This window comes from Pyrus communis, chromosome 14 (genome assembly GCF_041283825.1).
Source record: "Pyrus communis isolate YQ-2024b chromosome 14, ASM4128382v1, whole genome shotgun sequence".
NCBI lineage: Eukaryota > Viridiplantae > Streptophyta > Magnoliopsida > Rosales > Rosaceae > Pyrus > Pyrus communis.
This window is the reverse complement of record NC_142578.1, coordinates 3,975,858-3,988,821: the sequence shown is the minus strand read 5'-3', so window position 1 is coordinate 3,988,821 and position 12,964 is coordinate 3,975,858. Positions and strand designations below refer to the sequence as shown.

Below are 12,964 nucleotides of genomic sequence, written 5' to 3'. Positions count from 1 at the left end.
GTCGGGACTTAGTATTATGCTGCGCAGCCAAGACTAGTTCAGACTACTACGTCTGCAATCCATCCACCAAGCAATGGGACGCCATTCCTTCCCTTTCTCATCAATGCTGCCAAGAGGAAGCGTGGGTCGGATTCATCTGCAAACCCTACTACTATAAGAAGGAATGCAGAGAACATGGCAATGATAGCCGAAAGGAAAAAAGTAATACATTCCAACTTAACGTTGAGAGGAGGTACACGATCGTACGATTAACTCATTCATCCTTGCCGCCGCCTTTGGAAATAAAGCTTTAATCCTTGCCGCCGCCTTTGGAAATAAAGCTCGAGATTTTCACTTCCGAGACTGGTAAATGGATGGAACAAATTTTCTTATACAAAATAGGATTTTCACTCAGTAGTTTGAATTGCACAGCGGTTGCTTTCAATGGAAATCTGTATTGGTGGAACTTTAACGCTGGCTGGACGATCGATTTGGATATTGAACATCTTAAATGGCATTGCATTCGTAGGCCTCAAGATGATCAGTTCATCACTCCCATCCATTCATATTTTGAAATCCTAGATTCCATTAAAGCAAGACCTCGAAAAGGATATTGTATGCGAATGTGCCAGTTCACTCAAAATCGAAACTGTCCAATTTTTCTGAGTGTTTGGGAGTACTTGGAAGATGAAGAGGCCAATAACGCTGGCAAATATTGGTATTTAGTAGGCAGAGTTTCCCTGGACTGGATGATTTCGCAAAATCCATTGACCATGGAATCGAAGGAGAAAAAGGTAAGGACGTTCGGTTTTGACCCAAATAATGAGGATATCTTATATCTACAATTATTTGGATACGTTGTTATGTATAACATTGGCGCAAAAACAGTACAAGTGGTTTGGAAAACTGAGCTCACTTATGATCATGTTCTACAACGACGAGTTGTCTTTCCATATCTACACCCATGGTGGCCGACGCCACTTCCTAAACGGAAGGGAGACCTCTACAAGACCAAGCAGCAACAGGGATGAGATGCAACGGCAGAGCCAGGAATTATTAGGTTGGTGGGTTAAGTTAAAATTATTACTACCAAATCAAATGCTCAATTTTTTTCGTTGCCTACGTAAAGCTATGTCATTTAAGTAAGAATTTTATAGTCTGCTTTTAGGTTCTAGCCTTCAAACTTTCAAATGAATATATTATTGTATAGAAGTCTTAATTTATTAAATTTTAGTATGGTTAAAGTGATGAGTTTATTTAACATTTATTAGCTCTTATTTTCCCTAAAAACACTTCTTAAGATTCAAACTTTTCATTTTCTAGGAGGGCTAGCACAATTAAAAAAAAATCATAAAATAGGTCAAACAATTAGTATTTTTAGGCTTAATGAACCCTAAGTTATAGCTTATTGGAGCCTTATACTTGGCTCTGCCGATAAACTGTGCTGACGGAGCCAAAAAGAGACAAGAATAGGCCCAGGCCTATCCAACATCCTTCAAATTCTTTTTGAAACTAAAAGGATTAAAAAGAAAGGAAGAAGTTCGATTGAGGACAATCATAATTGAGGAGAAGTTCGATTGAGGACAATCATAATTAGATTTCTATTACTAAATTGTCTAGAATCACAACCCTAGGGCAATACTTCTGTTAATGTGAGCAAAATTGGGGAAGGGAGAATCAAACTCAGGACCTCCAGTGCAACTGCACAGGAGTGAATACACTTAACCAAATGAGATACAAGCCTCTTGCAAGCCCGATAAAGTTCAGTCTATCAAAAGAAATAACGTTAGTTACAATTTGGTGGTTTTAGGCATTTATACACAGCTGATGCAGGTTGCTTGTAAGTAGGTACACTATTGGTATCAACAAATCTGACTTCTCCTGGTGCAAAAGAAAGTTCCCTGTGCCTGAAACTCAAAAAAAAATCACGACATTTTAGCACTTACAATGCTCGATAACAATCACAGATTCTTGTTATGACGATAGTGATCGTGTTAAGGAAGAGAGTCTTGAGTTACCTGCGCAAGTCAAGTCCAATTATACCAGCTTGCAGGACAGTCAAATTGTCTGAATCTGGTGAGACAATGATCACAGTGTCTTCGGAGTATTGAGTCTCGAGTATGGACATGAGCTGTATCACCCGAACGAATACATCTGAGACGCTCTCGTTTGGGGTTCCATCATCAATGGGGGGAGGCTTGATTGCGGGAGAAAGAGTGTCTGATGCATATACCTGAGGTGCATTAACAAAATTACTGATCATACTTGCTTATCAATCACTATATATTCTACTTCGTTGAGAGAACAAAAGTGTGGATGTTCATTGGAAATGGTACTTCTGAAACAGCTTCTAGGTTCTTTCCTTCATAAGCCCCCAATCCACGGGCGTCGAGAAAGCTATACTCTGGGACGATATAACTGCAAACAGAAATGCATGATGATTGCACAAAGCTAACATCATTGGATAGATTTATAGAGGTATACTCAATCAGCATGGTCCACAGTGGCTATCATTCAGAGTTGGCCTCGAAATTTCGAAAATCATGCTACCAATTCAGATTAAAATGCATGGAAACAATGAGTTTGATTCGGGAAAATGGCCTCCTTTTGATTCGGGAAAATGGCCTCCCCTTTGAATACTAGAAGTACTTTTATTATGAACCAGTCGAAAATTAAAAACCTTAGAGCTTCCTAGAGGAGCACCCAAAAAACACTTTTGGTTTTTCTGTCAACTATATTCATAAGCATCTTAGGTTGTCAGAAAACGGTTTTAATCAGTCTCTTTAGTAAATTAGTTCTAATTTGGTAACAAATGAAGCACTAGAGTTCATAGTTCATAATCCTAACTTGCGCACCTTCGACTGACCCCATTAACGGCTGCAATGATCTCTGCGGCCTGGTAAGCTCTCTGAGTGATAGAAGGCCATATCCAACAGTTCTTGTCACAAGCCCCCATTTCCTTCAAATCGAAAGCTGACCTCGCTGCCTGCTTCTTCCCTTTCTCCGACAATCCGTTATCGACAGAAGTCTTTGCAACCGGATTCGTGTTGATTACTCCTATGCTCTCGTACTCAGACTCCCCTGCCCTCACCAGAAAATACCTTCCAATTCCATTCACCCAAAAACAACAGTCAAAAGAATATTCATCAAGCAGCTAATGCAATGGCACCATGGTTATATATTAGCATCACCGGAAATGATTTTCACATTCATTTTTCTCCTCTGCAGTTCTCTCTTTATTTCTAGCCGTTAGATTGAATAAATAAATATAGACTCAGGAAGAGAAAACGGGAGCGTGAAAATTACTATCAGTCTACCCTAAACATCATATATGATATATCACTTGGTCACTAGTAAAGCTAATATGGGGTAAAAAATTTCCAGCTTTCTGGAAACAAATAGCAATACAAACCACATCCCACAAAACCCATTACTTTGTTATCCATGATTTTATTCAATTTTCTCATAAACCAAACTGCAATTCATGTATAAACGAAAAATGGTTTGCTGAATTACCGGTTGGTGAGCCTGACTGGGGGCATCTGGAATAGGCCACGAGCAAAGGCTGCTTCTTGTGCTGACATGGGGCTGAGAAAATTGTGTGCAAATGGGGTTGCGGCGGCGGTGGAGACCGTGAGCGCGGCGAGGAGGCTGCGGCGGCTGATGGGTAGGAATGAATTGATGGGGTTTTGAGTTGTTGACGATGGACTTTGAGGAGGAGGAGGAGGAGGAGGGCGGGGTTTAATGGAGGAAGATGTTGCTAGCATTTTTGGCGGGTGTTTGGGGGGCGGAGTGAGTCTTAACTAACTAAACCACTACTTTTGGTTGTGCTTGCTCTCTGTATTTCCTTCAGTCTTCACTTCGTCCAACCAAATCCAAGCCAATAGGCGCAGACCAATTGGAGCTGATACGACATGTAGTTTACCTCCTGAAGTACAATAAGCAAATTGCCGTCTTCTATCCAAAGGCAAATTCCTCCAACGAAGCCCACTGGCCCCACTCCAAAGCCCAGAAAATCCAGGTCATAAACATCCAAGTCTCCAGCTCAGCCCACTACAGCCTTGTTTCAGTCGAACTTAGATTTGGATAAATTACAGTTTGCATCTCTAAGTTTAAGTGCAACTGTAATCTCATACATCATTTTTAAATCTACGTTTTCTGTAAAATTGGTTGTTAATTGATGAAGTGACAAATATTGGTTCCACATGTATGCACATGTGCCAGTCAAATTTTTTCATAGGGACGATAATAGTTAAATCGCCAACAAATTTTGAAAGAAAAAAATGTGAAAAGTTGGAAACCCTCCTGTTCCCTATCATTCTTGTTGGAAAATAATAAGTTTAATTTAGGATTTGGGTCCAGCCTATTAGAATTAGGTTTTCGTTTAGAGATTAGGGTTTAGTTTATTATAAATATGAAGTTTGTTATCCACTTGTGAATAAGTCAGTAAAGATATAGTCTCTTTGAGTTATGTAGACGTCTCGGCATTCTTCGTAATCCTTTGTTTGTAGAGCGTACCTTGGTTTTCAACTATTCTTCCCCTTTTCCGTTCCACACAAGGCCACCCCATCGCAAACTCCACCCGTTGACACCCCCTCCGTCAGTAACCTAGCAAACCAGACGTACCGCAAACCACCACCGAGACTGCGAGGCCACCCCCCATAGGAATTGCCAAGTCAAGAGCCGTTGTTGCATACGTTCTCTCTTTGTTCGAGCTTCTATCCCCTTTTTTTATCACAGAAAACAAAGGGGTGGCCTCTTAATAATTTGTAGCTGCAGCTACTAACTAGATATATTGTTGGTTAGTGATGCTTTATATATGTAGCAGGGACTAGTAACTGAAATGCACGCTGCACAAAATTAGTGAGCAACTTAAGCCAAAAATATGAAGCATCTTTGCCTTAGTAGTATTATAAACTAGAAGCTCTGGGATTCACCAAACCCCATATGTGAACTCAAACTTAACATTATCTAGTTCAGCTAGCTGCAGCTACCTTTCGATGTTCGAGTCCCTTTGAATATGTTGATATAAATCTCACTCCCCCTGTTTTCTGTAACTGATCTCTGAAGACACAATGACATGGTTCACTGAAAGGAGCCAGTTGCTGCTGTCTGCTACACCAGATTAAATATATATGCTTTCCTGAAACTCTATATGAACTAGGCCACACCATTTTCCAGGTTTCCCTCTTCAATTTAGGATAACATGAAACTGGGTCTTGAATAGCACTATCACAGTATCTGTGTTTAAAAAAATAAAAAAAGGGGTAGTAGTGGGGTATCACTCCGAGCTGGGTCATTGTTTTTATGGAAAGCTCTCCCAAAAAGGATTTTTTATAAGCGGATGATTGAACTCCTGACCTTCCTAAAGATGATACTCAAAAGAACCGTCCAACTTGTGGCCTAGCCAGCTTTTATCATACGGTAGAATAAGAGAGTCTCATCGATATATTGTCAAAGTTGTCAATAGTGTCTTATTATGGTGATAGCAAATAGTCTCAAGTAAAGTAATCAATATGTTGTGTTGTTATACTGGTAGTGATGTAAGAAGTGATTGTTGCGCTCTTTCATTTTCTTTTGCTAATATTATATTTAAAAAACAACATTCCTTAATAAAGGTCCAAAAGTACATAAAAGACAATGCACAAGATAAATTTTTTAACATCACCGCAAAATCAATAACCTCAAAAGACTAAACTAAAGCATACAACACCTGTAGAAACAACTAATCCAGCATAATCCCTGTTCAAGCCCACATAACCCAAAAGCTAAATTGAACCATAGCCGTAAACTATAACTACCACCATGAATCGAAGCCACACTCAACTTCGATTTGGTCCCAAAAAATCTCTTTTGAAAACTTCAGATGTCCACTACAAATTCTTAGAAGGAATCTTCCTCAAATTATGCTATCTAGACCTCCAAGATACCCAAAACGTCTAGAAACGTTAATCTAAGAAAGCTGCACGCTGGGCCTTCTTTTCTTTGCCATGGCCAAACGGCTTGGTAGATAAATCTGGAACTTTGCTACAATCATCTTGAAAAACTCACGAACATCCTACAATTGGAATCACTCCAAAATTCATCCATTTGATCATTTTTTTCTTAAGAGAAAGTCAAATGTCCTACATTGAAAATACATAACAAAGTATCAAAATTCTACCAAAATAACCAATAAATTAATACTAAGAATAGGGTAAAATATATGGTATAATATGGACTCATCAATGGATAAGGAGAATATCAATCTTTAATGATCCAACTGCGCATAATAGCAGATAAGAGTCATTAATAGAAGAAGTACACCGCCATTGCGGCGTCCTGTGCCAATTAAATAAAACATATGTAAGTTTTTGTCCATATGTCTGTGTTTCACTGAAACGAGATGTCATGTGGCTGTGTACCCGTACCATATAAGTCATCCACTAATAGCAGTTAATAATCGTCATCAAATAAGGGTGGCCAAAATCGCACAGGCAAATCATAATGAAGTTTGATGATCAGACACAATTGCTGGATCCCTAGGAAAATGATCCGGTGAGGATCATTTTTCAAAGAACAGCAATTGCAGTTAGCAATCAGTTCGGATTCTTGCCGGATCTTCTTTGTGAGGATTTCAGGAATCCATGAATCATGTTCGTTCATCGTATATCGTGTGATCAGAAATTATTTTAAACATTTTTATTTAAAAATAAACATAAACTGTACTTAAGAAAAACTGACTACACGATGTACGATGAACGGACACGATTCACGAATCATCAAAATCCTTAAAAGAATTCAGAAAGGATTTGGGTCAGCAATTGCAATAATCAAGGATGAGGATCTCATCCCGATCCAAACAGTGGGGATCCTAGGTATCCTCACATTCTAACCGTTGATCATATATCGTGCGGTCAGAAATCATTTGAATTTTATTATTTAAAATTAAACACAAATAGTACCTGACAAAAACTGATTGCACGATATAATGAACAGGTAGGATATGAGGATCCCTAAGATCCCCACCATTTGAATTCGGATGGGATCCTCATCCAATAATCAGCGGCAATTACAACACTGACTGCAGCACAGCACACTTAAAACTATGTCCAAAACTGAAATTACAGAACATACTGATTGCTTTATCAAACCAACAAGCACACGTTGGTAAGCTGCACCAGTTTCAAACACGGGACACTGTCGAGAAACAGCAGACAAGCACACACTGCAACTAACCAATACACGGTACAATTGCTAAAAATACAGCAATTGTACACACAATTTACTATTTAGAATTCAGATCAAAACCAAGCTCTTGATGTCAAGAAGAAATACGGTAATATTTCGTTATTTTATTTATCTTTTAGGATTTACAATATAGGCATATACACTTTATTTTATAATGAAAGTAGTTACAAAATATAAAAAAAAAAACTAAATTTTAAAGCTTACATATTCTAGTTCTACTTAAAATAGAACTCTAATAATATTTAGAATTAAGACTCAAATGTGAACAATGAGAGGTCCTCCTCTTCTCTTGCGGCTATTGTTTTTCCCTAGAGTTTCTCTTCTCTTTCTCCTTACTTTTTTTTCTAACATTAATAATAACTTAATGACAAAAGAAGCAAAAAGTCAAAAATAAAGTGAGTGAGTACAAAATGAGAGATTGGGAGTGTAACAATCACTCCACTAGTGATATTTGAAAGCTGTTCCCCAAAGAAAAACCACCACCTTCTACTTCAAATATGTTTTTGTACTGATCGTGAAAGCTTTGCAAGATTACTCAACTGATACGTCTACCGTGGAACATATTGTGGAGGACTCAAAGGCGTTACTGCTTAGGTCCATTGGGGCTTCAGTTGCCCTCACTTGTCGCCAAGTCAATGAAATCACGCATCGTCTTGCGCGTCATACTCTTCGAATGGAGACCGCTTCTTGTTTCTGGTTTGAGGTGCCACTTGATCTCGTTCCGAATTTGTTAGTGGATGAAAGTGTCTAACTGTGGCAATGCATTTTGCTTGCCTGCTGTGTAGTATGTTCCCTTTATGATTAATGAAATCTCCTATCCTCGCTGTAAAAAAAGAAAAGAATTGCAAAAAGAAAAGGAAGAACGAAAAGGGGGTGAGATAAATATAGGAGGGTAGGCAAATTCCCTTCACTGATTTAGGTACATGAAAGACGAATTTTCTAAAGTGCAAAATTAGAAAATTATAGCGATCTTTTATGGTGAGATGACAAATTAATGATTTTCGAATGTTGGTATTACAAATCGCATAAAATTTTAGTTCATATGAAAATTTTAAATATATATATATATATATTTTTTCGAATGTCATCATTTCAAAAAATTTCACTTTGGTAATTTTCGGCCCTAACTTTTTCATTCATTCCATCAAACGATCGAAAATAATGGAGTGTGTAAGAATTAAAAATAGATGTGTTGATACCAATATCCTTTCTCTATGCCTAACTAGAGTTCTTTGAAGTATATTTAAATATAGAACAAAAATTTTCCAAAAAAATATTGTAATATTTCAGAATCAAAGCCAACTGTTTGAAAGTAAAACGAAACGCAGGATCTTGACGTGAAATGTGAATGGGGGGAACTGATTTGCCAAATAAAAGAAAAATCATCATTGGGAGAGAACATATTTTGGTGTGAAAAGATGCCTTGGTACAAAAAAGTCTCAGCCATATGGTAAAAGTGAAACCCAGCACGGAATAATACTAAATAGTCACGTGATTGAATTTGGGTATCTGTTGTGGTTTTATCCCCGTTGAACTGTTCCATGCCGCGCTTTGCTCCGTATTCCAAAGGCCATAATACATGATCCAACAGACATTATTAACACGCAAATTTAACAAAAGCAAATACTTGTAGAATATAGATATATCAATCGCGCAAGATTTGATTCAAACAAGGGTAGGACATGTTTAATTTTCCTTTAGCATGCTTTAGTAGTTGAGCATACCATAAATGACATTTACTTTTGTTGCTACAATTTGCATTGCTCGCTGAGGAACTGTTTAATTTGACTTAGAAGGAGAAGAGAATAGTGAAGGATAGTGAAGGGTAAGAAAATGACCAATATTGTTTGCGTCACCCCTTACATAACAATACTTTTTTAATTAATCATTTTGGAAGTCAATTTATGATTTTTTTTTTTCCATTCATCTGACTTAAATCCTTGAAGTAAAACTTAAAATTTAAGTTTTAAATCTATCCTAACTTATTCCAACCGTTGGGCTAAATATGAGTTTTAACTAAAAACTCATTTATGTGGCAAATATAGGCTAGAATTCTCCATGTATTAGTGAGTTAGCACGTCAGATATGTGTATTTTTTTTTTATATTTATAAATTCATTGAATCCAATAGTTAAGTTTTAATATGATCAAATCTAACGGTAAAAAAGAAAGATATAACGGTTCAAATTTAAACCCAACGAAAAAAAAAATTTAAAATTTTCTTTCATATGTTTCGTATTATTTCAGTGTTTTACGAGTTTTATGGTGTCAGTTTAGTGGATTTTTCAATATTTATTGGAATCTAAATATTTTTAGGTTAAAATTTTCATAAAATTAAATTAGGATAGTGTGACATCCCACATCGCCCAGGGGAGTGATCCTTATATGTATATTCTCATCCCTACCTAGCACGAGGCCTTTTGGGAGCTCACTGGCTTCGGGTTCAGTAGGAACTTCGAAGTTAAGCGAGAAGGGGGCTAGAGCAATCTCATGATGGGTGACCCACTGGGAAGTTGCTCGTGAGTTCCCAAAAACAAAACCGTGAGGGAATGGTAAGCCCAAAGCGGACAATATCGTGCTACGGTGGTGGAGCGGGCCCGAGAAGTGATCCGCCCCGGGCCGGGATGTGACAATTGGTATCAGAGCCAATCCCTGGCCGGAAATGTGTCGACGAGGACGTCGGGCCCCCCCTAAGGGGGGTGGATTGTGACATCCCACATCGCCCAGGGGAGTGATCCTTATATGTATATTCCCATCCCTACCTAGCACGAGGCCTTTTGGGAGCTCACTGGCTTCGGGTTCCGTAGGAACTTCGAAGTTAAGCGAGAAGGGGGCTAGAGCAATCCCATGATGGGTGACCCACTGGGAAGTTGCTCGTGAGTTCCCAAAAACAAAACCGTGAGGGAATGGTAAGCCCAAAGCGGACAATATCGTGCTACGGTGGTGGAGCGGGCCCGGGAAGTGATCCGCCCCGGGCCGGGATGTGACAGATAGTCTACATAATTTTTTTTTAAAGTTATTTTTAGAAAAATTATCCTAAATTTATTCTTTAATAATCCAGGACTAAAAATTTAGCCCATAAGGGTTCGGCAAAAAAATTATTTGTGGGTTAAAACTTAAAATTTTTGAGTTAAAAACTTTAGGTTTTAAGAGTTAAAGATGGTCTCATAAAGGGTGTGGGGGTAAGAGAGAGAGAGGGGATGAGAGAAAATATTCTTCTTACTTGCAACATTTTTTTTTATTTTTTTATTTTATAATGAAAAGTATGATATCTCATTCATTGATACAAAAAAGAATTACAAACACATATCACGAAAAACTCGGTCCCAAAAGGGTCCTTGCAACTAGATCTAAAAATATTACAATAAAGCATTACTAATTGCAAAGCAATGAGTAGACATTAAGCACTCGTCCGAGGTCATTGACAACTGCACTATTACACATCAATAAAATAGTTAAGCTTTGTGTTATAGGGAGATCATGTGAGAACACTAAATGAAGTAGATCCAGCAAATCAAATAGTTCCAACCTTCACACATAGATCCAAAAGAGGTAGCACACCAAAACAGAAATTAAAATCAAGCATTCTCCTATAGAGAGCAATCAACTACCAAACTCTCTTGCAGAGATATCAAACCAAACTCCAAGACAACTCCTGGAAATTATTAAATAGAAACAAAATAAAAGGATAAAATTGTGTTGCCGCTCCACATCCTTCGGACATTCGAAAGCCATATCCATGCATTGGCTTAATCCAAAGTGTCGTATTGACTAAATTCGATCTCCATGCAATTCGACATCTTATATGGCTGCTCGTTTCAACCATATATCGAATGTGATAATTGGATCTAAAACCTTGCGTTAACTGTGTGCGTGGGTTAAAAGACAATGACTATTACTGTGACTACAATGTTTCACGACGACAATTCAACACCAAATAAAGTAAACGAAAAGTGAGAGGGAAGAGATGAAGAATGATTTTCAAGAAGTTTGCCGCTGACTCCAAAGCCAAAGGCAAGAGCCGACGACATATAATTTTTCATTTTCTTGGCTATGTGCATGGGTCAAAAGATGAAGATTGTCACAGTGACAGTTAGATTAATTCTAGCTATGGATGTTCAATTTGGCTAGAAATTATTGCAAATGGATGTTAAAAATGCTTTTCTACATGGTACTTTGAAGGAAAATGTCACATCCCGACCCGGGCTCCACCACATCCCGGGCTCGACTCCGCCGTAGCACAATATTGTCTACTTTAGGCCTCGACCATGCCCTCATGGTTTTATTTATGGGAACTCACACGAGAACTTCTCATTTGGTCACCCATCTTGGGAATGCTCTCGCCCCCAACTCGCTTAACTTCGGAGTTCCGATGGAATCCGAAGTCATTGAGCTCCCAAAAAGCCTCGTGCTATATTGAGATGGGCATGTACATATAAGGCTTAGAGGATCCACTCCCCTGGACGATGTGGGATGTTACAATCCACCCCCTTTAGGGGCCCAACGTCCTCGTCGGCACACTTCCGGCCATGGATTAGCTCTGATACCAAATTGTCACATCCCGACCCGGGCTCGACTCCGTTGTAGCACGATATTGTCCGTTTTGGGCCCCGACCACGCCCTCATGGTTTTGTTTCTGGGAACTCACATGAGAACTTCCCAGTGGGTCACCCATCCTGGGAATGCTCTCGCCCCTAACTCACTTAACTTCAGAGTTCCGATGGAACCCGAAGCCAGTGAGCTCCCAAAAGGCCTCGTGCTATATGGAGGTGGGCATGTACATATAAGGCTTAGAGGATCCACTCCCTTGGACAATGTGGGATGTTACAGAAAAAGTATACATGGCTTAACCACTAGATTCCACTCATCCTGATTTTGTCTATAAAGTTACAAAATTATGTATGGTTAAAAGAGGCTTCTAGGGCTTGGAATGAGAAACTTTCCAATTTTCTACATGGTTTAAGGGTTCAAAGCATCTTATGTTGATCATCATCTCTTTGTGAAGCATGACAAGGATGACTCTAATTTTGGTGCTACCTTATGTTGATGACATAATTTTGATAGGAAATAATGTGTCATCTGTTGAAGCTGTCATGTCTCAACTATATGCCGAGTTTGATATGAATGATTTGGGAATCTTGCATTACTTTCTGGAGTTACACATTGATTATACACAACATTCTGTTTGTTCATTAAACCAAATACATCAAAGATATTTTGACCTAAACTCAGATGCTTGATTACAAACCTTACATTACTCCTTGTCATTTACATCAAAAGCTTCTCAACTCTGGTAGTGTTCTTCTTCTAGATCCTGCACATTTTAGAATATTGTCGGCGCCTTACAGTACTTAGCCTTCACTAGCCTAGATATTGCCTACTCCGTTAATCATGTTTGTCAATTGATGCACAATCCCTGAGAGTCTCACTATATGTCAGTAAAAAAATCCTTCGATGTGCCAAGGACACTATAGATTTTGGGATTACTTTTAGGCCTGAAGACTTGGATTTGAGAGCATTTACTAATGCAAATTGTGTTGGTGATCCTAATAACAGAAGATCAACTACAAGGTTTATGATTTACTTGGCAACAATCCTATTTCTTAGTGTTCAAAAAAGTAACACAATGTTTCTAGGTCCTCTACTGAGGCAGAGTACATAGCCATGGCCACTACCACATATGAAGTTGTTACTTGATTTGCATATTTCAATTCTTCATGTTCGTGTTTTTCATTGTGATAATTTATCTACAATGG

General features: G+C 38.5%; 1 protein-coding gene across 1 annotated transcript; it reads right to left on the bottom strand.

The window, feature by feature from the left end:
* Nucleotides 1-1,556: 1,556 nt before the first annotated feature.
* On the bottom strand, nucleotides 1,557-3,852 carry LOC137713830 (uncharacterized). The gene is made up of 5 exons (XM_068453186.2): nucleotides 3,496-3,852; nucleotides 2,835-3,080; nucleotides 2,316-2,397; nucleotides 1,998-2,212; nucleotides 1,557-1,886 (listed from the first exon to the last, which is right to left on the bottom strand). The coding sequence occupies exons 1-5, from the start codon at nucleotides 3,744-3,746 to the stop codon at nucleotides 1,766-1,768; spliced, it is 915 nt and encodes a 304-aa protein (XP_068309287.2). The 5' UTR covers nucleotides 3,747-3,852; the 3' UTR covers nucleotides 1,557-1,765.
* Between the last annotated feature and the right edge of the window lie 9,112 nt (nucleotides 3,853-12,964).